We start from the raw sequence: 27,957 nt of genomic DNA, 5'->3' as shown, positions 1-27,957 counted from the left end.
ATCATAAAAGACTGCGGAACAGAAGAGTTTGGAACAGAAATTCAACTCCTTCTCCTACAAGTGTTAGCTGAAGGTGTTCAACTACACCTTTAGATTCCATAGACAGCTGAAGTATAATATGGATTACCATTTTAAAGATACATATAGTCATAAAGATTGTCCTTTGCAACTCCTAATATAGTAATAAGCTTATATGCTTGCTATGTAGCTAAAGAACCTAATGCTTGGACCAAAGATCTCAAATACACATAAAAATGATTCTGAATTCCTGGTGAATCAAAGATAATTACATTTTAATTTATTAACTAGATATAAGTTTATTTTTCAAAACATTAGTTACATTTCTTCCAAGATTTTTGAATGCATCGATCATAATCATTACATAAGCTGTATAATGTAAAATCTAAATGTCTTTGACTGTTAAAAATAAAACTCCATTTTCACAATTTCAGATAAGCAAAAAACCCCATTTACCTCTCTGTAACACATCCACGCTCCTAAGTAACTATGGAAATTTCTGGAGTGAAACTGCACACAACAACAACAAAAGCCCTTTGTTTAAAGGCTTAAATTCCCCGATGATGAGAAAAAGCAACATTTGTATATGTTTGCTTTGGTTATGAGAAAGCTAAATAGGAGATCTCTCTCCTTCTTCTCCCGCTCTGATCATAAAACGCCAGAGCCTCAGGCGTGATGTAAGGACAGTGCAGTCCTCTCTGTAGTGTACAAGGTTCATAAGCACTGAAGTCCCAAAGGAATGCAGATGCCACGCTACATGCACTTAAAAGAGAGAAATCTTTAATTCAGGCAGAGCCTGTGCTAAGAAAGGAGACACTGGGATTAAGTTTCTAAGACATGGCACAGTGTTGCCCTAGTGGTGCTGCAGCTGCACATCACTGTGTGTCCCTGCTGACAGCCTCCAGCTTAACACCAGCTGCTCCTACTAGTTCCCTCATTTTGGAGATGCTGCAGAGTCATGTGCCTGGTGTTGTCTCAGAAGAAGATATAATTTTGGACACAGAACACAACCCCAAATATAAATAAGGTTTTTAAATCAAGATCACAGATCATACATACAGCTGGGATTACCCTTGTCTGCAAGCCACAGTGAGCTGTGGGGCAGACACCAGTGTGAACACAAGGTGTGCGGAACAAACATTCCTTGATGTCCTGTGGTAGAAGGCACTTCCTGTGCTTGTCTCCTGCTGTGGGTGACACAGGACAGCACTGTGATACTTACCTGCAAAATGAGTTAGGCACTTGCGACTGAGCAAGGTCTTCCTGTGGCACTGAAAACAGCCATTCATTTTATCTTGACTTGTTAAGTATTAATAGAAAGATTCTCCTGCATCATGAGCTGCGGAACATCTGTCTGGAGCTCCCAGTGCACTTATGTCAGCCAAAAAAGTAAGACATGGGCTTCCTGCAGGGGCATCGTCTTTATTATCTAACTTGACAAGCCAGCTGAGGCCAGAGCAGACTGGCCTTAGGGAGGGGACATCGGACAACAGGAAAGATCATTTTTATTCCTCACATTGAGCTTGCAGTTAATTTAGAATTGGATTACTTGGACATTTGTTTGCCTGGCAACCCTGATTCCTTTGGCTGTTTTCTGATCTTTTCTTTCAGCTCTATCTCTTTATGTAATCTAATGTTATATATATATGGCCTTTTCCCATAGCATTTCTGTATTCTTTCTGGTTATCAACTGCAATAGCATAGAAGCTACTGCCAGGCACACAGCCCAAGAACATGGTGCCCATAAGACAAGGTAAGTTCTACTAACCCCATGAGACAAAGCCTTTTTAGAAGAATGAACTCACAGTAACTGTAGTTATATAGACCTAGTTTGCACGTAAGAAGAAAAGGTTTTGTGTATACATGTTTCCTTGGCTCTGATGGAAAAGAAGAGGCTGAGCAGATTTCTTTCCATTCTGCAGAACTGGAGTCGGAGGGACAAAGGGCTGCACTGTTCTTCAGCTGGGTGGTGGAGATTCCTTAAAACCAATCTTTGGGCGTGGCCAGTCCCCTAAAAAAGTAAGAGGGTTTGTTTTCACGTTCATTGCTCAGCACTAAATATGAACCAGAACCTAACCTTAAAGATTCTGTAAATACACATTCTGAGAATTCACACAGTCATAACTGACAGCCTTTTGAAATTACAGTCTTATTGTTTTAACTGTTGTTGTAGGAAGAGCTGGAAATATGCACTGGATTCTGTTAAAAATTAAAACTTCTGACTGCAAGAAGCAGATGTTGCAAGGTGAAGAATAACTGAAGATAGAAGCAGAACATGACCGCGGGGATATCCTTCCAATTTCTCAGATAACGGTCAGTAAAGGACAGTTGCCATCAACTCTCTTCCAGCCCAAGGCCATGCAAAGATCGGAATCACTGGCCATTTCTGTAGTTTGGGATACCTATTTTGCCTGTCCTCCATGGAGCAATGGGATCACTAATTCTGTTAACCACTACTTTGAATTTCTTCTGTGTTGAATGCTTCTCAATCACTGGACTGTAAGGGGAAAAAAATCTAGGTAGAACTTAAGGTTCAGAAGAGTGCCAGTGACTTCATGAAGTATCGGTGACAGTTAAATAGCCAACTGGAGATGGATAGATGAAGACCAGAAACTAAAAAGCACAGGCCTTATTTTTTCTTATAGATAGTTAGCAATAGTCTCAACAAAGAAACGGGGACATTCTTCTGAAGTAAGATGCATAGCAGGTTCCTCTCAGGATTCCCATCTTGTAGTCTGAGGTGATGAACCTGCCTTAAACTCAGGAAATGACTGAATTTTTAGGCATCTTAGAGCTCATGCACTGACCTGCACATTGCATTTCTGACAGCATGAGTAAAGCTAAAGTGCACTGTCCTCATATAATCTGCTGTGGAGATAACTCCAGACTTTGACCCTGTTACGTAAACAGAAGTTAAAGGCACAGATTGCTACCAGGCACATATTGCTACCAGGCACAAGGAAGTTTTTTGATGATAAGTTTCATCATTCGTATTACAATCCTCTGCAGAGTATTATAGTGCACAACATAATATACACTACAGGATCCCATATGATCCATATGAACTTCCTTCTCCTCCACTGACTGCCCTGCTTCAAGATATTCCTGGGCTAGATTATTCTTCCATCAAAAGGAGAGATATTGTGCCTAATTATTTCCTGCTGTCCTCTCTGTGTCTTATTATTCCATTAAACAAACAGACAGTGTTTGGTATATGAGTAAGAAATGTAGCATAACAGAAAATATGCTAGAAAGGAAACGATTAGTAATCACCGCTTTTTGCCCAAGACAGCTAAAATGACCTATTTCCTCAGCTCATCAGCTGAGCAAACTACTGACTTCAAGATGTAAGAAACTGTTCTTGTTCTTAGGTTCCAAATTTTGTTTCTGTAATGAATCTGAGGGACTATGTTTTATGACCGTAAATGTGACCTAGACTGGAAGAAAAGCGCATAAGAACCACATTCATTCCATAAACAGAAAAGATGAATGAAAAGACAGACAGACAAACCTTAAAAAAAAAAGTCTGTTTATTTAAAAAAGTTTAATAGTTTTAATTTCTATAACCCAGAGAGTATCAGTTATGCGAATATTTTCCCAGGACATTTCAGCACAGGTTATGAGCTAAATGGAAACCATTCTTAAAGGGAAACTGTTCCATTTCTTTAGGCAGTAGGAAGACAGAAAGTTAAGGGAAGCTCACAAATGACCTAATCGGATGCAAATTAATAACAGATTTAAGGGATCTGATCCACTATCTACTGGTGTTAAAAAGTCTCAACTACCTTACAAATACATAATAAATCCCCAAATGGACCTACTCTAGTCATACTCCATTAAACAGCTCAGGTGTCTCAAAATTTCCAGGCCTGAGCATAATTTTGTGACAAAGTAATTAATCACTACGAATGCTTTATAATTAACATTGTGAGCCACATGTGCAGTGCTGAAATGTTGATTTAGGAAGCTTTAATTTTGTGGTGGTTTGTTTTTGCTGGACATGAGAAGAGGGAGTTCTCAAACATCAGCTCACCTGAAAACTCCAGATGGCATGTTAAAATCATGTATTTATAAGCAGTTTGGAGGCTCCTCTGCCACTTCTTTTCTGATTCAGGAAAAGCACTAAAGGTTTCCTTCCCCTAAAATAAATAAATAAATAAAATCCATCAGAACTGAAACAAAACAGCAGCTTTAACTAAAATATATGTACAAGTAGAGAGCTCTGAACAGTGTTGTTCCACAGTCTCAGTTACAAGTTTTTCACAGACCCCTGACAAAGAGGAATGACTTCACTCACAGTAAAACCTAGTGCTATTAGGAATAAATACATTACTGGTGATACAGCTACCTAAAACCAAATGCAATCTCAGGAGAGAGAATCAAATATTGATTTAATGCTTTGAGATACATGCAATCTTGTCTTCAAAAGCCATGAGACTTCCTTGCAAGAAAGGGTCCTTCTACACAGATCATCTGCAGCCTGGCACATAAGCACTGACACAGGCTGTGTCTAACCTGGCAGGCAGTTCAGCTCAGCTGACATGAGCAAGTGAAGAAAGGCAGCTAGCTTCCACCTTGAGTTTGTACTTCAGCTTAAATTCAAGTTGTTCAGACTCAATGTTCTGCTCAGGGACATGATTTAGAGGGGAGTTGTTAGGGCAGTATGGTTAGGTCATGGTTGGACTCAATGATCCTTAAGGTCTTTTCCAACCTGAGTGATTCTATGATTCTGTGATTGATTCTATGATTCCCCATCATGGCATCAGTTCAAAGTGGTCCTATGGACCAGCCACTAGTTCAGAACCCCATGATCTTCAGCACGAACTGGAGGTGGTCAGATTGGTACCTACCTAGAGCAGAGCTTACAGTTTACTTTCTTTGGAAAACAAATGAGTTTGTACTTTTCACCATAGCCTTGAAAAATAATGACGAAACATTCACATGGGTGCAGCCACAGGTCATGATGGGGCACTGAGCTCAGGATTTACTCTCATTTATGCTTCAGGTGCATGCCATACACTCACCAAAGGACAAAGAAGGGGACCTTCCTATCAAACATAATGTTGCTGTTAGTACAAAAATACTTACACAAACAGAAACTCTCAGCTTATTGTCCTCTCCTGCTTCACACTGCTACACAGCCTCATACCTATGACACCACATCTGTGGCATGTTAATTGATCCACAGGCATGTTTGCACCCTCACAAAGATTATAAGCATTTTGCCCACAAGAAAGGCCATGCCCTATGCCAGCATGAGGCCTATGAGGTGAGACAGCTCCAGCCATGGGAGGGACAACAGATCCAACAGCAGCTGTGGCTGGCTTTGTCATGTCAACTGTCACTCCACCCAATGGCCTCACATCTGCCTGTACAGATCTTGTGAGCTCACCTCCCATTGACTTTCCAAATCACCTGAGAGGGCTCTTGCCCTCATACACACAAGCCTTTGGCTAGGACATCTGCCCACTTCTCCACTGTTCTTTGCTCCTCTGAGGATGAGACACAGACGTTAGTCATCACACGACCTCAGCCTTCCTGAATTCTTTGCCAGCCCCTCTTTTTAGTTATTGTCTTCTTAAGATGTGAAACGTGCAATAATTGAGGTAATTGGTCTAGTGGTTGGCAACCCTGCATATGGCGGGGAGGGTTGAGACTAGATGATCATTATGGCCCTTTTCAATCCAGACCATTCTATGATTCTACGATGATTCCAAATGCTACTCAATTGTAATGAGACCACAAAATCCCCCTGTGAGTTTTAAAATGTTGAGAAACTTCCGCAACATTCTTAGAAGAGCTTTGTGTCTTTCCTCCTACCTGTTGAACAAAAAGAGCCTCTCAGTTTTTCAGTGCTGTGGGTCGGAAAGCCATGTGTGCTCTCAGCCTACAAGCACCAGGGCTGGGCCTCAAACACATTCCTTTTGTCGCAAACTCTGGCAGAGACTTTGAAAAATGAACAGAGGATACTGGCAGACATTGTCCCTTTATTTGTGCACTTTATCAGATGAAAAGCCATGGACTAGACATCTCCTTGATGTCCTTGAGGACTAGCTACAGATCACCACTCAGCTTTTCTCTCACTGCACGAGTACCACAGAGTAAAAGGATCTGGGGGTGTTTGCTAACAGCCAGGTGAACATCAGCCAGCAGTGTGTCCAGGTGGCAAAGAAGTACTTGCGTACTGTGTTCAGTTTTGGGCCCCTCACAAGAAAGACATCAAGGCCCTGGAGCATAACCAGCAAAGGGCAATGAAATTGGTGGAGGATCTGAAGCACAATTCTTAAGGGGAGCAGCTGAAGGAGCTGGGACTGTTCAGTCTAGTGAATCAGAGGAGACTTTATTGCTGTCTGCAACTCCGTGAAAGGTTGTAGCGAGGTGTGGTTTGGCCTCTTCTCCCAGGTCACAGCAATAGGATGAGAGGAAATGGCCTCAAGTTGCATGAGGGGAAGTTCAGGGTGGGTGTGAGGAAAAAAATTCTCGAAAGAGTGATGAGCTGCTGGAGTCATCAGCTCCGAAGGTGTTCAAGAAATGTGGAGATGTGGCATGGTTGAGTGGGCATGGTGGTGGTGGGTCCAACTTCAATGATTCTATGATTCCTCTGCTGTACAATGGCATGAAGCAGCCAGCAGCCCTTTACCGTCCCAGCTCTGTTTGCACCCAGTTACATTAGGAGGGCTGGCATCAAACACACAAGGCATCGTGATACTGTGCAGCAGGCCCTGCACTCGCAGCCAGAGGACTAAGGAAACGCCGGAGGGAAGCCAGGCTCCCACACAGTACTGCGGTGCTCTCGCGAGAACTGAAAGACAACGGCAACCAGCCGCGCCGACACCCACCGCCTCAAGATGGCCCTGGGCCGGCGTAGAGCGGGCAGAGCTCCCGCCTGCTGACAGGTGCCGGAGCGGCTTAAGCCGACCCCATTAGTCCCGGCTGAGGCAGCCCGCCCGGCCGGGGGTACCGCGCCGGCGCTCCGGCGTCAGGAGGAGCCGCTCGGTGCCGCTCTTTCCCCCTCCGCCTCCGCCCGGCAGACCGTGTGCGGTGCGTGTGTCAAACCCACGTGTTTCGGGCGCCCGGCTCCGAGAGCGGCGCCGAGCGGCCCGGCCCCACCGCACGGCCGCCCGCCTCGCCCTACCGCCCCGGCCCGGGCCCCCGGCGGCGTTCGGCCCCGCACCGCGGCCCCGAGGCCTGCGCCGGCCCCGAAGCGGCGGCGGCGGCGGCGGCGGGGAGGGGAGGGCGGTGTTTTCCTCCGCGTTGCTGCGGCCGTCGCCCTGCCGCCGGCGAGCGTCAGGCGGGGCGAGGGGGGGCCCGCTCCGCGCCCTTCCCCTTGCCCCCGCGCCCCGAGGATGGCAGCGCTGCCCGCAGAAGAGGCTGGCGGCCGCGTCCCTCCTCTTTTTTTTTCCGGCGGCGGCAGCGGCGGCGGCGGATCATTGTTGTGTGGGAGGAGGGCAGCGGTGATGGACTTGATCTCCCGGGTCTCCTGCTGAGGCGGCAGCACAGCGCCCGCCAGCCAGCCAGCACCCGGCAGGGCCGCGCCGAGCCGAGCCGAGCCGGGCAGCGAGCGACGGCCCCGGCGGCCGGGGGTCCGCGTCCACCTCGCCGCTGCCGTCCTCCCGCACACGGACACGCAGCGCCCTCCTCCTCTGCCCTTTCATCCTTCCCCCCCGGCGTCCTCCCTCGCGGTCTCCCGCGGCGGCAGATGTGCTTGGGGCCACCGCGCAGCTGGGACTATGGTGAAATTTCCAGCGCTCACTAACTACTGGCCCCTCATCCGCTTCCTGGTCCCTCTGGGCATCACCAACATCGCCATCGACTTCGGGGAGCAGGTAAGACGCCGCCGCCCGCTCTACCCCAGGGCCGCAGCGGGAAGGGACGCGACGCAAAGCGCAGCCGGGCCGGGCCCCGCTGTCTTCTGCCGGCGTCCCGCTGCCCGCAGCCAGCCCGGGAGCACCGGGTCTACCCCGACCTCAAGCTGACGGGGAAAGACTTTTTAATTCCCCTTTGCGTTTCAGGATTATATAACGTGACATTACATAATGCATAAAGGGTTCTGCGCTTCTTCCCCCCGTCCCCACCCGGCGCTGCCGCATCGGCTCTGTCCCCAGGCGGGGCCGTCCCGAGGGGAGGGCGGGCGGGCGGCGGCCGACCCGGGGGTGGCCGCGGGGCTGCGGGTCGGTGACCCCGCGCTGCTGCGCTCCGGCTGGCAGCGGCCGTGATTGAGACAGATAAAGGGTACGTGCACCTCAGCCCTGCTCGGATACCAGAGTGTTGTGGGGCATCCCAGGCTGTCCTGAACCCAGCTTACTGCCTTTCGTACTTGACATACTCTGACCGTGCTCTTCGTTAAGGATGCTCATATGTTATAATAGCATGCTGCAGAGAGCTCTGTGTGGTCTCTCCTTTTGGTGTTTATGACAGGTAAGGCTCCAACTGTGTTGCAGGCTGGGATACAGGGGCTTACACTGCCTTTTTATTAGGACACTGTGCCCATACAGCTTTTCTCCTTACCCCAGATCACTCAGTTTTGCTCGGAAGCTCTTGGTTTCTAAGCAGAGTAGGCACCTACTCCCATATTTCATAAGCAAAGATATCAGAAAACTAATGTGTACTTTCACCTGTTATGAAGAGAAAAATCAAAGGACACATATTACAGTAGGAAAAACAATTATAATGTGTTTATCTTGATCTCATTTTGCTTCCTAGTCCTTTAAATAAGTAGTGATTAAAATAATGCTGTTCCATCCTTGTCTAACAACTGAGTATCTTCCTACTGAATCAGTCTTTTGTAATCATGCTTAGGGAATAAAAAGAAAAGGTTGAAACAACAAGGGAAATGGTGACTTAAATGCTAATAACTGTACCATGGAAATAGCATGCAACAGAAGTTAAACTGAAAATAGTTTGTTCAGCAAATGCCATGTGACAGGTGCGTGCATACAGTTTAATTCATACAAGGTCAGCTTGATTCAAAACCCATGTCAACCTGTCAGAAACATCCCATCTTAGGTGTGCTCTGGACTAGAATATGAAAAAATAACAAACAAAAGACTGCAAGTGTATAAGTGAGGGCTCTTCTGTCTGATCTGGAATGAGTTACACAGCAGGGATGTTAATATGTGGATGGTATTTATCTATCTTATCTATCTTTTACAGCAGCATGCACAGAACACCTCAGAAAGTGGATTTTGTTTGATAGCTGTGGTGTTGGTTGAGACTGGCCTTCTGGGGGTGTTAGGGCACCTACTTTTGAGATGGGTGACTGGGTAGGTGTTTAATTAAAGAGGGAAAAATTAGCAAGTAGTGAGACTGCTGAAGAAAAACTGTGATTGGTAGTGGGAGCTGGATAGGGGCACTGCATACTGACCCGGTGGGAGCTTACCTACATGGAAATCAGGAAATTGAGGCAGGGACAAAGTCACTCCAGGTCAGAAGAAATCCTCTTACTGTCCAAAGGACAGACATTGCATACACACTCGAAGTTTTGTATGTATTACGTGCATTATTTTTAACTCCCAGAGGACATTAGGACTTGTGTCGCTGAAAATACATTGGCTTCCTGAGCCAGTCACCTTTCTGCTCTCCGAAACTGTAATAATCTTAATAACAGGCCTGAAAGGAAGCCACATAAAAGAATGGGTGTGCCAACTGATAGCTCTGAAAGGGCTCCGGTACGTCCCTCAGTGAATGTATGCTTCGGATAAAAAAGATTTCTAGGAATGATAATGGCAGTCAAATTATGACAAAGTAAAGCAAACCCCCTCTGGACAGTGCTGTAAAAGAAACAGGAGAACTAGAGATCAGAAGCAAGAGATGACTGCAAAAATGAGGCAGGGAATGCTTTTTGCATGAGCAGAGAGGAAAAGGTGTTTAAAAATACCGTAAGTCAGAAACCTTTTTGATACGTTGTATTCATACATTGCTCCCTCAAACGGGAAGGGTATTTGGAAGAAGTATTCAAAGCACAACCTTTATAACAGAACCTAGCAATATTAGTCTGGGACTGAAGAGTGCAAAGCAAAAAGAATCTCAGTCTTTTTTTTACCGGAGGGACTTTTCTAAGTGTTGAGTAGTTTTGTCCAATAGTCAACATAAGTAGGAAGCTGCCAAATAGTTGTTGATGTTGCTGTCTGTATTTCTTTCAACTTCAAGGGATGCAGAGTACTTGCAGAACATATTTTGTGGCTGTCGTCCTTGTCCTACACAGTTTGTTTTCTCTGACAATTTTGTTTAGTTGGTAGGAAGTAAAAAATGCTGGAGCAGTGCTCGTGAAAGCTGGCAGCTTATCTCCTGCAGTTTGCTCAGCACCACTGTAGCCAGAGAAGAGTCTCCCGCTGACCCTGGGACCCTCATCCAGCAGCACTTCATGCCAAGGCTGTATTACAGAGCTATTCCAGTTCAGTCATCTGACCTCGTCTGTTCACCTCATGAAACCTTCTTAGACAAATACCTGATATCTTTTTCTACTAAAAAAAGTAATCCTGCTGTATGACGGGGTAAATTGCCAGCAGACTGGTGAAGTAAACCATTTCTGATCCATTTCCATTACCCTCTGCAACCCATTTCTCTTACAGTTTATTTACACTATTGCATATCTTTTAGGAAATTTTCTTCTGAGGGAAAGGCCTTCGGGAAAATAATTCCAAATATTTTGCTTCATTTTCCCTTTTCTGCAGAAACAGTTTGATTGTGTGTATGCATGTACTTGCAGGTATGTGCTTATTTACTTATCTCTATGTACACCCACAAATAAATAGGACAGAGCATTTATCTAAAGAGCTTGACACCACCAGAAGAGAGGTTAGTCCCTTCACTCTGCTGGCAAGAGCATTTCACTCTTAGAACCTTATCATAGAATGACCTGGGTTGGAAGGGACCTCAAGGATCATGAAGTTCCAACCCCCCTGCCTGGCAGGGCCACCAAACATACACCTTTACTAGATCAGGTTGCCCAGGGCCCCGTCCAACCTGGCCTTGAACACCTCCAAGGACGGGGCATCCACAACCTCCCTGGGCAGCCTGTTCCAGGACCTAACCACTCTCCTAGTGAAGAACTTCCCCCTGGATTCACTGTAACTTCCCTTATCCCTGGATTCACTGTAACTGGCTGCTGTAGATCAGGAATTGCACTAAAAATCCTGACTTCTATTGAAAATGATGTTAAGCGTACATGCTTGGAAGGAAATAGATCAACTGCTCCCATGTGGTGGAGTGGAGCACAGCCTCAAACAACTCACCCAGCAAATAGCACTGCTGTAACCCCATGCATTCAGAAATCTATTACTTTCCTCCTCGGTTTTCTTTGTAACACGCTTTCAGAGCTGCTCACTTATACCATCGTGGCCTAAGTTGTAGTTTATGTATTGTATTAGCATTGTTACCAAGGGGGTGAGATGAGGTGCAGCTTATTTAAATGACTTCCTTGAAGTGCACAATCAGCCTTCAGCAGGATGAAATATAGTTTGCAAGTATGACTGGTGACTGTCTGCTGCTCATGGGAGAGGTCAGACCAATGGCAATATTTTGCAGTATCTGGACACTCAATGACCTATCTGCAGTTGTCCCTTAGTTGTTTTAGTTATTCACTGGAACAGGGGTGCTTTGCCTACAGTGCAGCCGGGCCTTGAATCTTTAGTTTCAACTGATGTTGGCTGGGTAGTTTTATTTACAAACGCTACTATTAGGCATGCAGACATAATGTTCGGTGGCACGCAGCTGCTTGGAAACTGAACCCAGGCAAGCAGAATCCAACTGCCAATTTCTCCTGAGATCACAGGAGAGTTCGTGTCCTGCAGGGAACTGAGCACAGTTCAGTAGCTGGGATCCAACTATAATGAGGTGATACAGGTTTTAGATTCTAATTATTATTATTATTATTATTATTTATTTATTTATTTTTCAATAATTGTTCAAAGACCAAACCTTTTTTTTCTTGTATTTAAATGCATTTCTCTTTGTTTTTCCTTAAAAAACAAACAAAACAAAAAAAGTTGTCAGAAAAGCAGAACAAGTCATGAATAATGTATCAAAAAGAATTAGCGAGCTTATCTGCTGTCCGTGCCATTTGCAAACTGGTAGGGGGTTAAACATTTTGATTAATACTTTATGAAGCTCATTTTGTGGGTAGGTGTTATTGTCTGGACGTTCAGAACAAGCATTTGGAGGGACTTGGGCCAGGTTTTGTAACCTCATTGTGCCACAGTTCATCTGGCTTTGAAGTGTATTCGGATGCCTGCCTGTGTGTCACAGGGCCATAAGGAGGACGAGTGTTTCAGGAGTGCTCTGAGATGAAAGGTGCCGTGCAAGTGCAAAGTATTTCTGGTAGTGCTGCTGCCAGAGGTCAGTGACTCACTGAAATCTTGCGGGACTTTAGTATCACGCAAACAAGGAACCCAGCGAGGTCTTGTAATTAGTGCAGACGATGACTGTGTGTTATTACCACTTGCAAAGTATGAGTATGATGGAGATACCCAATTTGTTTTGAATTAGCATGAACTACGTGAAATTTTAAATTAAATTAGTAAATTAGGTCTTATCTGACGACATCGTATAGAATCAGAAACTGAACTAAACCCACAGAGTTGTGATTTGCAGGATGTTGATCTGAACACGTATGCTCCAGAGACTATCTAGGCAAAACATATCTTCCATGCCAGGCTGAGTCCTACAGCCCTGGCTGCTAACAGTTGTCTGCCAAGCACTTGGAGGTTTCAGGCCAGTGCTAAGTGTTCTGCAGACCCTGTGGACAGTTCTTGAGAATACACGAGTGATTAATTATGCTTACATGGCTACGTTAGTTGGCGGTGGGCATTAGATGCCAGACACACCAGTCATACAGAGTGTTTGCTGGAGTTTCACAGCAAGCGGTACACAGTGAGATCTGGGGAGAAGTGAAAGATCTAATAAAGCACAAGCAGATAAAAGCCAAATCTCAGCAGTGCATTATTGTTCTTAACTGTAACAAAGATGCATTCTCCCAGCAGCTGAACTGATATGTATTTTCATTTGGTAGCAAATATGATACAAAATAAACATGTAATGGAGAGTTGTGGATCTGTTTGGACTAGAAACTGTGAGAATGATCCTCAGAATAAGGAGCCCATTCCTTGTAGTGCTCTGTGCTGCTGTGCTATAGAATATCTAACCTAGACATAGGATCTGTAGTGTGCTATTTGTCACCCATCCCTCTCCTTTCTTCACCAAATCAGTCAGCTCCCTGCTTTCCACCTCCACTGTCTCCCACCCTCCAGTCAGCATTTGCCCAGTAGGTTATAGAACTTCTTGGTCTCTGGCTTGGAAGTTATTCTCCCTAGCTGAAGATTAAGTGGTGTGGTGGGAGGGCAGGGTTATTTACCATATTGCCTAGCGATCCGTCTAGGGCAGAGGGCTCTTTCTGGAGTTATCCTGGTCCATCACTGGGAAAGAATCATGTTGTGGCCAAGTACTCTAGCTGCATGTTGGGGGACAGGGCACTTGAAGTCTTCCCCTTACTTCAGTGAAGTCCAGTAGGTGAAAACAGAGTTAGGAAGGAAAAATACACTCCAAGTCTAATTTTAAAGCACAGGGGTTTGGACCACCATATTCTGCATCACAGAAGGAAAAGCAAAACTCCTCCTTCAGAGTTGAAATGACCATTTGATTTGTTGTTTTTTGTTGTTGTTCATTTCTTTTGGTTGCAGTTTTACAAAAGTATGTAAGCCGATTTCTGTTTGCATTTGATTTGATCTGAACTCATTTGTTTTTAATCTTTGCTCACTTTGCTACTGCATGGATTACCTGGTTGTGTACAAAACCTTGAATGACATGACCAATCTTAAGACTATTTGAAGATAAGTGACTGCTTCTGTGTGCAAAGAAGGCACAGATGCTAGGCTTCAGCTCTGAAAGTAAAGATTCTAGCTGTTAATTGACTTGATCCTAGACAAGGCATTTGTCCCTTTCTTTGTGTGAGTCCTGTCAGTTCCAAAATAGAAATGTGTTTCACAAGGCAGTTACAAAGTTTATTCCTTCATGTTTGTAAAACATGGATGTAAGTTGCTGTATAAATAGAAAATGTAAATATAGCTGCCAACTCATGCAGAAACCTCCGTGCATAAAACTGAGCAATTCCAAACAGATTTTGCTTTGTAGCTACTTTCAGAAATCTGTGATGTTCTTAAATAACATGTATTACTGCTAAGCTCAATTCCAGTTTAAACAGCATGTCAGAACATGCATTTCTGCAAAAGAGAAAAGGAAAAACTGTGATGACCTTCTATTTCAATCACAGAATCACAGAATGACCCGGGTTGGAAGGGACCTCAAGGATGATGTAGTTCCAACCCCCCTGCCTGGCAGGGCCACCAAACATACACCTTTACTAGATCAGGTTGCCCAGGGCCCTGTCCAACCTGATCTTGAACACCTCCAAGGACGGGGCTTAATCTAACTAGGTACTGATACCTCGTTCTTTCTGTGCATAGAATCCTGTGGATTCTGGGGAGGGGGAAGCAGGAATGTTAATGTGCAACTAGATTACTAGGTTATACTTTCTTCTGCTTGCTTCATTTTCTACTGACACGTTCCTGTAGCCATGGTATGTGCTGCTGATGCCTCTTCCAGTAACTACTAGCTTGAGAATTAAAAAGAATGACCATAAGAATAAGAGACCTGAATGACTTCTGCTTCCAAAAAACAAAGCTCTGCAGTTCTCTACCTTCTGTCTGCTCTGTGGTATCACTCCTGTGGAAGAATTTACATAGTCTTGTTACTCTACATTAGAGTTTGTTTGCATGTGCAGTTTTTCTTGATTAGTTCCTTTCTGATATACAGTAAAATAAAAGTGCCTGCGTAAAATGTTAACTAGAAATTAATTCAAGGTGTAAACAAGCCTTTGGTTCCAAGGAATGCTGAAGTACAGCGTTGCTATTTGTGAGTGCAATTGATTTCCGTACCCATTTCAAGAGCATACTGAGAAAGGACAAAGGAAAAATACTGGAGAGTAAACAACAGTTTGCTAAAAATAAAACATAGTGTTAGAATGGAATGAAATCATATTTAATTATTTTCTCCAATATTATGCAAGGAATTCACTGTTTCTTGTTTGGCAGTGCTATTACTGCTGGAGAAAGGGTGTTGGCATGCCCAGTTTGCTTTGCTGATATGGCACCATTTCTCGTTGGTGACTCGACAAATGTCCAGCTTTTAGTGTGGGAAGTGTTTTGACTACATTGTTGGAACTGGCAAGAATAAACTGTAACGCACAACTTAATTTCCAATGACTCGCAGTAGATAGCTCTTCTGCTTTGCGATTGGATTGCTACATCAGTTGTTTCCGACCTTTATCAATTTTACTGCTTTCAAAATCGTCCATTGGAGATGCAGAAAGAACGTCCGTACAGGCTGGATTGCCTGTTAGTGTTCACATTTTTCTTAGCTGTTTGACTTTTTGTATGTAGTTTTTCTAGTACGGGGTTCTGTGGGCTGTATGTCAAACACCCTAACTGCAACCATTATTTTCTTTTCCTGAATCAAGTCAGATATGCAGAATGTGAAGGCACAAGAGGTGAAATTTCACTGCATCCACTATTGTCTTTAGTGACAGCATTTGACATTTACTTCCCTGAAAATATATTATTTATGTTCATATTTGATTAGACTATTTTCCCTATTTGCATAGTAGTCTCTCTGTGTTTGCCCTTCTTTAATTCTGCTGCAAATCGGGGACCAGTGTCTTAATTTTATAACCTCTCCATCAGTGAATGGCAGTTGTTGCTTCTCTAGCTATGACCAAGTAAGGTGAGCTGAGCTGAGACAGGCCTCCGGCAGCATCCTGTTATGAAGATTTTCACAGTATCACAGTCTTGTGCGGGTTGGAAGGGACCTTAGAGATCAACGAGTCCAACCCCCCGGGATTCGAGCCTCCTGTGTAGCAGAGCGGCACTTCTACCACTTGCGCCACAGGGGGGATTCGAACCCGGGCCTCTGGTGTTGCAACGCGGCATTCCTACCACTGCGCCACCAGAGGCGCCAATTTCACTGCTGTGCCATACCGGTATGCTCCAGTAAGTTGGGAGCCTTTCATCTGGAATGTGTAGCTCTGCAGACAAAAGACAGGCTAGCACAAGTCCAGCATTACCATTCCCCCTGTTACCAATTAAAAAGTGTTTAGCACATTTGAAGAGAAAATAAGTAGTTAACAATATTACAATATTATAAGGCAGGAGGACACCACATTTTCAGTTCTGTTAACAGGGAATAAAATGTCAGTTACATAAGGGGAAATATTATAGAAATGAAACACTTAAGCTTGGGCCAAAACAAAAAAAAAGGGAACTTGATAGCTGTCTGCAGTCTATGAACTGCAGTGTGATTATGGAGGAGAAGAAACAATGTTAGCTAGGTCAGTGCTACAGAGAAGAACGTGTCCCAGAGCAACAAGAGAGATTGAAGCAATTAAACATAATTTAGACTGAAAAGGTTTCCAGATAATTTTTCCAAGTAAAATGCAGTAGTTGTTCCAGCTCATACATTACTTAGTTCTAAAATATGTTGGCATGAAGAGTGCTAGGCTTTAGATGGCATTAGATGTTGGTGACATTTCAAATTCAAAGGCTCAAATTCCATGAATTGCTGAAAGCAAATAATATTGTGATCAGTGTGATGTATTGCATGTGATGAATCAAACCTGAAGACCACGTCTTCTGGTCAGAGGGTCATGCAACTGGGCAACTATGTATTTCTCAAAGATGATCAGTGCAGTCTAGGAGGGCAGTTAAGGACAGTTAACATGGACTCTTCCTAATATCTTGTACTACTCAGAGGTTTGGAATTTCTGATATTAATTTCAATCACTTTGGCTTTTATGATCATTATACAGTTTTCTTAAATGATAATATTCTGTTTTAACACAACAATTCCCAAGTTCGGTGTACAGAGATGGCTTGCTAGGAAATCAGTAATGTACTTAATTAAGTATTGACTGTGAGTTCCCTGTCATGTTCATTTTAGAAGTGAATAATGGAACAGCATATTCTTTGCTACATGAGCAAACAATATGCAACTCTTGAGTCTTGGTGGCAGATCTGGGAAAAAAAATGCAAACAATTTGAGCTTCTCAGAATCCAAGAAGCCTTCCAGTATGAAGGAAATAGAGTGTTAGAATTTCCTCAGTGTGGAAATGAGATCTTGCCTCTCATTTTACAATGGAAGCTTTCAGAGTGTTTTAAAGGACTTAAAGAGATAGCTGCCTTGAGAAGATGCTCAGCAGAAACAAAGGGTGTTTTAGTTACTGTGATGACATAAAGTGCATGTGTTGCCTTCCAGCCTTGTACCTTGAAAGATAGTAGTCTTTTCAGTTTGCTACTGTGGTTCATTTGCTGTGCCTTGTTTTCTCTTAGTTACTGAAACAGTTTAGTTACATAGGCATCCTATCTGCTCATAGGTAAATACCAATCTCTCTTTGACTTGGGCAGGCAGGGGCATCATGCAAAGGCCCTGTGTGTGTGGATTTCCCAGTTAATTTGCTGGCAGCAGAGGGAAGGCAGGGCTCAGAGCCCTCATTCCAGTCCCAGTCTCTGGAAGGGATGTGTAGACAAGCACATCTCTCCTTATTTTCCTCCCCTTCAAACTCTTGCCTTCCTTGGGGGATCACATCATGATAGTCTCAGACAGTCAGTCCTTTGCCCTGCTATTCGCTTTTCTGAGTTAGTCCACCAACCCACCCAACTTCAACCACTCTAGCATTCTGAAAATGACTTGGAATGCTTGAGTTGCATTCCACTGACCATAGCCCAAGAGGCTGCTTAGGGAGAGGAGTTCAAATCTGCTGCTAATGACAGCAGGGAGAACCAAATGCACCTGGGACGTGCTTAGGAGGATTGTTGGTTTCCCTCATTCACTAGCACCAGTGCACTGTCTGTAGGCTGCCCCACAGTTGGTGGGGAATAAATCTTCCCTTCTCATTGAATGGATCATCTTCTCTATCAAATTTTAATTTTGCCATTTCTTGCTCATTCTTTTTTTTGAAGCCCATTAAAATAACCCCAGTCTTTACAGTCACAGAGATATTTCTGAATGTTTTACTCTGCTCTTCAATAGTCCAAAATGACTGATAACATGTAGCCACAAATCTACTATGACAGCATGATCAGCTTCCTCATGTTTACGTTGAGTCATGACAATTTCACAGTCTGAAACATTTGCTTTGGAAGAGAAAGGAAGTTCAAACCATAAAACATTTTTAAGATCCACAAAAACCTTTCTGTTTGCTCCAGGTAAATAAATTTATCAATTGCTCCTCTAATATGGAAGATAGATGTATAAAACATGTGCACTGTATCGTATTTGTGAGCATGAGAAGAGAATGCATTTACAGAAAAGTGGTTTACTGAGTGGTGCTAAGTACTGTGCTGATTACTCACTTGCATGTGAGGCAAGATGGTTAGAGAAAGGACAAAAGCTGCATGTGAAACTGTCTAGGTATTTTCATGTGTGCATGGCTGCCTCCTGTAGTTTGAGCTGCTGTGGTGGTTGCATGTGCAAATGTGGCTTTATTTTTGAATAATTGATTTTCTACATGAATTTCATCTTGAAATACAACCTTGAAGCACTCCTGCTCATGGCACCACTGTTCTTTACATACTTGTGGGTAGTCATTTTGCTTCAGAGCTTTTTATTTCAAAGCATGAAAGCATGACGACCTTTCAGCATTCATTGGCTTGTTCTTATATGAGCTTTCTGAGATACAGTCAACGGTCTAGTGGTTAGGACATGCTCCAGCATTGTAATCATCTTTGGAAGAGCTTTCTTCAGCAATGCCTTCTGGATTTGATATAAGCAGTGTCTAGTTGTTTTGGGGTTTTGTTTTTTTCTCCTGCTGATACAGTTCAGAGGCCAACATTTCTTCCTTCAATAAATATATGAGAAAACACAGCAGATAGTCTGCTTGACACTTTCTTATTCTAGGGTTGACCTATTGGTGAACTTTGAATCACTCTCCAGAAACAACCTGTGCAGCTGTAGGTTAGCTTCTCCAAATCACAGTATCCCTTTTTTGTCACCTGCAATCTCCAGCCTCCTTATGAGCAGCTGTATCACCGGAGACATCATAGCTAGCAAAGGCACAATCCTTTCCTCAGGACTTAGTGAAGAGAATGTATGTTAAGCTGCATATTTGTGACTTGAGCTCCAAGGGTTCACTCAGGCTTGCGGTAATCTGCAAATGTGGGTTCTTCTGTATTTAATACGTCCACTGGTTTAAAGGTAGAAATGGGGCAAGTGGTTAAAGAAAGGTCTGGATTAAGGAGGAATCTGCAGGAAAGGGAAAAAGCCAGGCAACTTTTGCTTTAGCAATACCGGCACATCCCAGAAGTGTGCAACAAATGCCTGTATTAAATCATGAGAGCTTTTCACCTCAAAAAGAAAAGCTAAGGTACTTACATACCATGTGGCAGTGGGGCCATGCTTTCATGACTGATATCTTGCTGAATAACAGACATTTATTCCTCTTTCATTCCACTGTAAGACTAAAGTAGACAAAGCCAGTATAAACTTAGCTTAACAAGAAGGCAGTTGGCTTCTCTGTGGCCACTACAGAGAAGAATGTTAAGCAATACAAGTCCAACTGGTGATAAAGGATAATCTGCCCTGAACTATAGAAATGCATGGAAAGAAAATCATGACTCACTACTATCCTTGACCTTCTTTCAAGTGCAAATAATTATAGTAGCTGCACCCAAAAAGAAACCATTATGTATCAATAGTGATATCTAGAAGAGTTTGCCTTACCTCTTCAGAACTCTTGAGTATGAGGTCTATGGCAAGAAATAAGTCAATTGCCCACACATGTCTATATCTGGAAGAATAAAGAGTGTTTTAATGTTTTTTTTTAGTCTTAGCAGGCTTATAGCATTAGGGACTCTAAACACTTGGCTGTTGACACAGTGTAGTGGGGAGTGATACACAAACAGATTGAAATGATTACAAAGAAAGGGAGATTAGTGGCCATTTTGCAAGAGGTTATTAGTGCAACTTCTAGGAGTGTGTTTCAAAGACAGCTCCAAGCTTTAGCATCTTTCATTTGCTCTCCTTAAGGAGCAGTGCCTCTGTCTCATGACATTTAGCATCAAATACCTCTACACGTCCTTCTGTTTTGACTAGATAAGATTCTGTAAGCCTCAAGTCTACTGTGTCTGTCCCTTTGCTTCATGATTCCTTTGTGAAAGCAAGAAAACATCCCATTGAGAAAGAGAGACAGGATATAAAAATAAGGATCCCTGCATATCACTCAATCCTTTTTTTCTCTTCCACTTCATAGTATCACACCAATGAAGCACAAGCAGACATCTGCAGCCTGCCAAGTTGAACCCAAGAGGACCTACCATCATCAGTTTAAGCCTTTACTACACATTTTGTCCTCTTTATTTGCTTACATAATTTTATGTAAAAGTGGCTGTGAGTAACATTGCCTTCAGCTGAGCCCAGCGGCAGGTTCTGTGCCATGCAGGCTCTGATACTGGACAGCTCCTGAGCTCCTCAGCTGCCACTCCTTTCCATAGCATCATTGACTCATGCCCTAGTCTCCAGAGCTGTCTGTAATCTTTAGAGACATGCTAACCTGCTGTCATCTCATAAATCTAATATTCCTCTCCTGTGCCTTTTACAAGGTCTTCCCTCAGAGTATGTTCCCTTAGCATTTGCAGGAAAATCGCCACTGTGGTAATGACAACAAGGTTCCCTATGCTAAGCCCCTTGTAAATGAGAGGCCCGGCTCCACAAGCGGAATGCTTAACTTGACATCTTTTTGATACCTGTGTGCTTTAATTTTAGGCCCAGAGCTAAGCACATGCACTGGTATTTATCTCATATGAGGCAGTAAGGCTTCAAGTTAAGAATATGGGCTTTGCAAAGCAACAGTACTTTATGTAGCAAACAGTCCATGCTTGCCTCTTCTTACTCCTGGCTAACTTTATTTCTCCTTCCCATCCCACTGTGCCTGAGTCAGCTCTGGGTCAGTGTTGTTCAGAGGCTTTCTCTCTCCTAGCTGGTATGTTGCAGTGCTGGCAAAATGTGGATATGACTGCTCTGCCACTGCCAGTGACCTGTAGCTCCCTCTTGTCCTCACCCCAGTTGCTTGTTTTAGATTCCTGCTCAGCCCAATGCTGTGTAGGGGGAACAGTGATATTTTTCTCCCCGCACACTAGCATCTGGTGGCACATGGTGAGTGCCTTCTCTCCTCACTGTTTTTTTAAGATGATGTGTACAAAGGTCAGAGTGATTATTCTCTCACCAAGTCTTAAAGCCAATTTCTGGATCACAGATGAGAATATCATTGCCTGCATTCCTTACATGACTGCTCATCCTGCTGTATCTTACCAATGATGTTTTCTTACCTGCAAGGTCAGAGATAAAGATGTTGAAGCGCTGAGGGAATCCAATCTCACCAAAGCCTCTTTCGGATCACAGAATCATTCTGCTCTTCAGTGTATACTTCTAAAAGCAGTTCTTTTTGGAAGCCTGTGAGAAACGTGTTGAGCTCTGTCATTTGTAAATGTCATGAATATATTGTGTGAGGTATTCCAGATGTTGTGAAGTAGGTGCTCAGGATAGGTTTCAGAAAGAGATGTAACCCTCGTGAACTTGTGCAGCAGAATTTCATCTTGAAGGACATTGGTGCTGTTTATAATCATTCTTAACAATATAAGTATTTTTAAAATGCTATATATAATTTGATTTCAGACATATTCAGGTCATAAGTAAATTAGTAAGCTTGTTCCAAATCGGAGATGAATGACACGAACAGCATGGTGTGAGTCAGACCCATTACCTGTTCTAAATTAAACTTGTCTTGAGCCAAGATTGATCTTAAGAGTGTGAAAATCTCCCCACTGCACAGAAGCTGATTACATTTCTAGTTTTATAGTGAAGAAAAAGTAAATCAGAAGAGCTGAGGACAGTAAAGAAGCAACAAGCCAGCTAGCGCGCAGGAAAGAACCAAAACATTCAACAAGGAATAAATATTATGAATAAAAAAGTTACTAAAATAGCAGCTTCAGGGGATAGATTTTTTGGCTTGCCTAGCACTCCCAAGAGTTCAGATTGTAGATTTCTATGTTTACCGAATTAGGTTCATCTCCTAATGAAAATGAATGGGTGTTTCTCTACCAAGGCTCTGCAAACTGTTTGAAATATCACTGCAAAGGGCTTCTGTTCTCTGGAAAAAGAAAGAAATGTATGAAATACACAAGGATGACATAAAGAGAAGAAAGTTGGAAGTCATGGAGGATTTATCTGATGGTCTGCCTCCCAGAAGAGATTAAAAATATATATATATTAATATATGACTCAACTGAGATTTCATATGGGGTGCTTTGCACAGTTCTTGCTAGACATTTGAAGACAATTGAAGCTTGAAACTTGTTCAAAAGATTGGAGGTCGGGAGGGAAGGCAGGAGAGAAACCAACAACAGCAAAACAAAACCATCCCACAATTAGTTTCTCCATTTCTTATTATCTTATCTGTGAAGAAGAAGCTGAAAGAACTTGATTTCTGTATCCCAGTGAAGATGATCAGAGCATGAATAAGGTTGTTCTTTGGAAGTAGATAAGGTAAGGTGTTTGCCTACCCACAGACAAGAGCAAGCTGGGTATCAGCATTTGAGTGTAAATAGACAGGGAGTACTTTAATGCTGGAAATGAGGAAGGCTTCAGGTTACCAAAAGAATGAGGGCTCTGGACAGATTAGGGACAGGCAAACTGAACTACATGGTTTTAAGACTGAGTTAATGAAAGCCATTGCGTTGCATGTGTCCCAGGAGCACAGCAAAGAACTGAAGCCTGCGCTCTTGGAAGAGTGAAAGAAGAACTCGGTATGAACAGCTATCATTTTTTATATATCTATCTCCAGTATATGTTCCATATATATATAAAAGAAAAGAGTCCTTTAGTGGAGTTTCAAGAAATCAGATGCTCTGATTTTAGCTTTTACTAAACCCACCAGTTCAGCTTAAGCCCTAATTTTGATGGCTTTTTCTTATAGCATATTTTTAAAACCTAACTGAATATGCAGCAGCTGTAAAATACTGTTTTTAATGCCTTTTATTTTATTTTTTATTTTTTTTTTCAAAAGAAATCATTGCTTATAAGAGACCCACACAATACCACTAGCTGTTCTCCTGGAGGAACAGCAGTTAATTAGGATTCATGGTTCCCGGAAACATGAGATGTCCCCTCACCCAGAGCTGTGGAGGCAGGGCTACTGCTTCTGCTGCACTGACATTACTGCTGGTGCTGGAGCGAGTGAACAAATGAAGCTCTGTTCATTTTATGCTCCAGCAGAATGAGCGTGGGGGTGGGGGGTGACAGGAGGGAGATGAGCTTGAGGATGGAGGCTGCTCAATCACATGAGGAAAAATATAATGAGAGAAGACAATGGAGATTCAAGTTCATAAAGAAGGATTTTCAAAGATAACACGTTAAACAAAATATGTGAGGATTTAGTCATGCCCTTTTATCACTGCTCACAGGGTAGCTTATCTGTTCATTTCTTCTATTTTGCGTGCTAATGGTAAATCAGAGCCGAGCTTCAGTGTTTGCTTTGTCATTGCCATTGAGCCTGATTTAGGATAATCTCAAAACATGAAATACCTTCCCATTTTCTCATTGCTTGTGTGTTCTCCCGGCATTCCAAATAGCAGACAAGCATTCTGGTTTGAAAATCCTTTTAAACTCTGCTGCTGTAGCATATTCTTAGTAATATTCAGAAGTGCCTAAAGAACATTGAAGGGGAAAGCATGGAGTCTACACTAAGAGAATTGCTTAACTCCCTTAGGGCACTTTGAAAATCACAGTCTGTATATTTCCATCCATCTGAATTATGCTGCTTTAGTCCTTCTGAAAGCAAAGCAACCACAATTACAGTAATGACACGTTAAGTGAAAAATATCTATCACAAGCTCTATACAATGCAGTAGCTTCAGGAATGTGACATTTTAGAAACAGGGGTGTTAAATATGCTGGTGTCTGCATAAATGCACTGACCAAGAAGCTCTAGTTTTGTCGCTCTAGTTAATTAAAAATGAGCTTTTAAAATGATTTTATGATGTGAATGGAACAAGGTGTCCTGTAAGAAGAGCAAATGATGAGACACTAGAGGCTTAATTCTGTGTCTCAGAAGCTTAGCATTCTCCTTTTGCTGAATCAAGATTGAGGGAAAAGGGCATTGTGTTTGGTTAGGGTGTTTCTATATTCTTCTTAGCTGTATCATGTATTTCTGAGTGTCAGAGTGCTGACTGAGCACTCTGCTTACAGTGAAGAGAAGCAAACAGAGCATCAGGAGCACGGTATCTGCTCCAGCCTGCTGGCCATTCTGCTCCATGTTCAACACTGCCAAAGAGGAACAGCCAAGGAGAGGGCAAGGCAACAGTTTTGTCTGAGTCTACCTTCCATGGTACAAGGAGGGATGTGAATCCTTCTGCCACTCTTGTTCTCAAGGACTTTTTTCAAATCCCATGTCTTTATGATTGTGAAGAAACATTTGTATTGCAGGACTGGCAGTAGGCCCTGGCCTGTGTGCAAGGGCACTGGATGTGTACAACGAAGAGAGGATTCCTGTCCCCAAAATACACTGGAATTAATTAGTGTTGGCACTTAACAGGTTTTTACAAAGTAGTAGCCTTTGTCTCCAATCATCCCGAGTTCTGGATGTCTCAGAATGAGGTTGGAATCCTTACAGTGAACTCAGTTGTGCATATTCTGTCCCACTGGGGATAATACCCGATCCAGCTACAGTCAACTTGTGTCCACATGAGACATGAAGGCTATTGACCTTTATATTTTTGTTAATCAGAGCAGAGTTCATTCTTCCACAAATAGAATGACAGGCCTGTTTACTGTACTGTTTACATCCTAGACTCAGTAAAGTTGAAGTCTTTCTCCAGTGCAGCTGTGCTCTTTTCATCTCTAATGATTATTCTTCATTGCTAGACTGCATGCATGGGAAGAATGGTGCAGTTTGGGTATTTTCCTGAATATGTTCTCAACAGCCACAGATAGATAAAAAAAAACCTCCTTAGAATTGGGAGAAAATGTTATTTTGTGGGTTTTGTTTTTTTTTTGTTTTGTTTTTTTTCTTTCAGTCCTTAAAGATCATGATCTTTTTAATTCCCTGTTGGTAGGGAATTAGAAATTTGCTGTGTCATTAACTAAGCAGAATAAAGACTGTCTGCGAACAGAAATTGATGCTTCCTGTGCAGAGAGGTTTCAGCCACTGAAACTATGAAATCATCAGAAATAATCCACGTGAATATTGTGCACAATGATGAGCTTCTGGACTGCAGAGAAGCAGAGGTCTGGGATAAAGAATGAAGAGGAATATCACATGACATAAAAGCGGCTTCAGTTCTTACAGGCTCTCTGGAAAATTGTGGCGATCTGTAATGTCTGATACCCCTGGAAAAGATGCCTCAAGATCCATGATAAATAAATACAGTCTTAATCCAGAACAATCTGTAGAGTTTCCATACGCTTGGTGGGAACTTCTTGCACATTAACATTGAAGCCATGCAAAAACATGACCTTGAAAGTGAACAGGAGGAGGAGATTTTAGAAAGGATAACTTATCTTGTTAATGACACCGAAGAATAAGACACTCAGGAGAAACCAAATAGCATCAGTTGTAAAGGTCTCGTTACCGCTGTCAAGGATGAAAAAGAAGGCCTTTAAGAAAGAGAGGCAATAAATTTGCTTTCCAACTCCTTTATCACCCATTACATAGAAAGCCTGGGGGAGGGACATCTTACAATTGGAAAGAGCCTTAATGGCCCAAAACTCAGCCCAGATCTTGGAACAAAAGCTATAGTCATCACATTTCTTTGCTTTCAGGACAAAGAACTTATTATGTAAAAAGCAGAATAAAACTCAAGAGCTCTGGATATGCCAATAAGCAAATCTTTCTTTACTCAGACAAGAAAAAAGAAAAGATCAGGCGAGAGGAACAAATGCAAGTCTTCAAACAGCAGTCTGTTAGCCTGTCAGGGTAGCGTGGATTTAGGATGAAGGTCCACCATTTTTCACCAACAGGGAATTAGGCCATCTGTTCCCCTTACGTTTTCACTTGTATAATCAAAGCCATTGGCTCTGACAGTTCTGCATCTTCTTGTGGAAGTTTATGCTGTAGTAAGAGCTAGGGTAGTTCTTCATATAACATGGTTCAACTTTATTTACTTCCAATAGTATAGAGTTGAAATCATTCCCAAGTGCTTATTGCATAGTAATAGTGTTTCAGAAGAAAGGGAGATGAAAGAACAGAGAAAGCGGTAGTTGAAATACCTGTCTTTATATTACTGCCTTAAAAATACCTTTGTCTTGTACTAACACTGTCACCAGGTTCTTTTTTGCCATGGACCTAGAACTCAGTAATGAAAACGAATGCAGCCAGTACTCACCAGAAAAAGAGGCAGCAACAATGTGCAGAAAGGCATCTTTACTAATTAACTGTTAGCAGATCATCCTAATGAGACTGCAGGATGTCAGTCATAGAAAACGGTAGCAAAATCACACAGGTTTTAATGAAAGCAACGAGACAAGGCAGAGGAGGTATTTTTACTGCTCCAGTAGACTGATCTTCTTAGTAGAAGTTTACCTCTGTGGAGAAATCATTATCACTACAATAAGACACACAGCTCTCGGGAAACAATCTGCTATCACCAGGTCTCCAAGATTTGTTGGCTGCTGGGTCTCCTTCCAAAGAAGTTGGTTTTGCCTACCAGTGGAACTGGTTCAGTTGTATTTATAAAACTAATATCAGGACCACAAAACAGTATTAGTCCAGCCAAATTTAGTAGCAGGTTGTGAACAAACCTTAGACATCTCAAAATCAGAAAGGTTGTGCAAGAGCTGTAGAGAACAAACAGTATCAGTTGCAACACTGTGTTTCAGGAAAAAAAAAAAAAAAAAAAAAAGATGAACAGAAAAAGTTGCTGATGTTGAGAAGATAGAGCCCTGAACAAATCTATAGTCCTATTCAAAGAAAGAAAAATGCCTCCACTGTACAATTAAAGTGATTTACTCAATTCACCACATTTAACAAGTCTGTATTTCAGCGTATTCCATAGAGTTACAGTATCTGTTAAGTGGTGAGCACGCAGATTTATAGATACTAAAGGAAAGCTTAACATAAAAATTATTAAGTGTTCGTATGCATAGGAGGGGATTATTTCATTGTGATGTCTTGGTTGACTTAATGTATCTTGTATCTGAAAAATGTAGACTTTGAAAACAGCGCAGTTTTTGTATTTAAATACACATTGCTATAGTTCAGTAACAGTATTCTGTATGTTAATGCCATGTTTCATTCTAGATGATATAGGCTATTGTTTCTTAGTATCTGAAAATCTAGCATCTTCTATTTAAAAAATACCACAGAACATGTAAATGGTTCTTTTTTTTTTTTTTTTTTTCTCTCTCTTTCTTTTTTAGATAGTTAGGCACTGGAACTTTGTAACTTTAATCCCTTATTTACTATTACAGTCATAGGCAAAAAGATTTTTTTCTGCAGCAACCCAAAGAGCCACCTTTTCAACTCAGTTCATTGCTTTGACAATTTGTGCTTTGCCTTCTAGCAAACACCTGCCTCCAATTTCTATGCAAATACTCTTGATCACATGTATCTGAGTCGTGCTTCTTTTGGAAACATATGTAATGAATTCTCTAAATATCAAGCTGACTGGTGTTCCACTGAACTGCTGCCTATTCATGGCTTCCTTTAGTTGGGTAGCACTCTTCTTGTGAGTTAGGGTATTGCTATAGCCTCAGTGTACATGTTAGCTCTCCAGTAATTCGTAACTGTGTGGTCAGTACCATTTAAAACTAAATGTGAATAAAATGCATGTCTCAGGCTATCTCACAGTCCTAAGGAAATTCCCTTTTCCATAAGAAACGTCTCTCCCCTACCAGATCTGAGGA

The 27,957-nt window shown here is 42.5% G+C and overlaps 1 protein-coding gene and 1 long non-coding RNA gene across 3 annotated transcripts in view; one reads left to right on the top strand and one right to left on the bottom strand.

Annotated features, from left to right (window-relative positions):
* The first annotated feature begins 7,288 nt into the window (after positions 1-7,288).
* ANKH (ANKH inorganic pyrophosphate transport regulator) overlaps positions 7,289-27,957 on the top strand; it is a 101,628-nt gene continuing 80,959 nt past the window's right edge. Inside the window, exon 1 of one of the 2 annotated variants that reach the window (XM_015854397.2) lies at positions 7,289-7,844. In XM_015854397.2, coding sequence (XP_015709883.1) covers positions 7,749-7,844 — 96 coding nt within the window. In that variant the 5' untranslated portion in view covers positions 7,289-7,748. Of the gene's footprint in view, positions 7,845-8,295; positions 8,437-27,957 lie in introns of those variants that run through there. The other variant, XM_015854398.2, reaches the window with a different exon arrangement.
* On the bottom strand, positions 19,225-26,867 carry LOC116652897. Its single transcript, XR_004306093.1, has 4 exons — positions 26,636-26,867; positions 21,387-21,510; positions 19,783-19,849; positions 19,225-19,520 (listed from the first exon to the last, which is right to left on the bottom strand). It is a non-coding gene; the product is annotated as an uncharacterized LOC116652897 (long non-coding RNA).

Source organism: Coturnix japonica, chromosome 2 (genome assembly GCF_001577835.2).
Source record: "Coturnix japonica isolate 7356 chromosome 2, Coturnix japonica 2.1, whole genome shotgun sequence".
NCBI classification, from domain to species: domain Eukaryota; kingdom Metazoa; phylum Chordata; class Aves; order Galliformes; family Phasianidae; genus Coturnix; species Coturnix japonica.
Note: the sequence above shows the minus strand (reverse complement) of the source record. Positions and strands in the feature narration are given on the sequence as shown.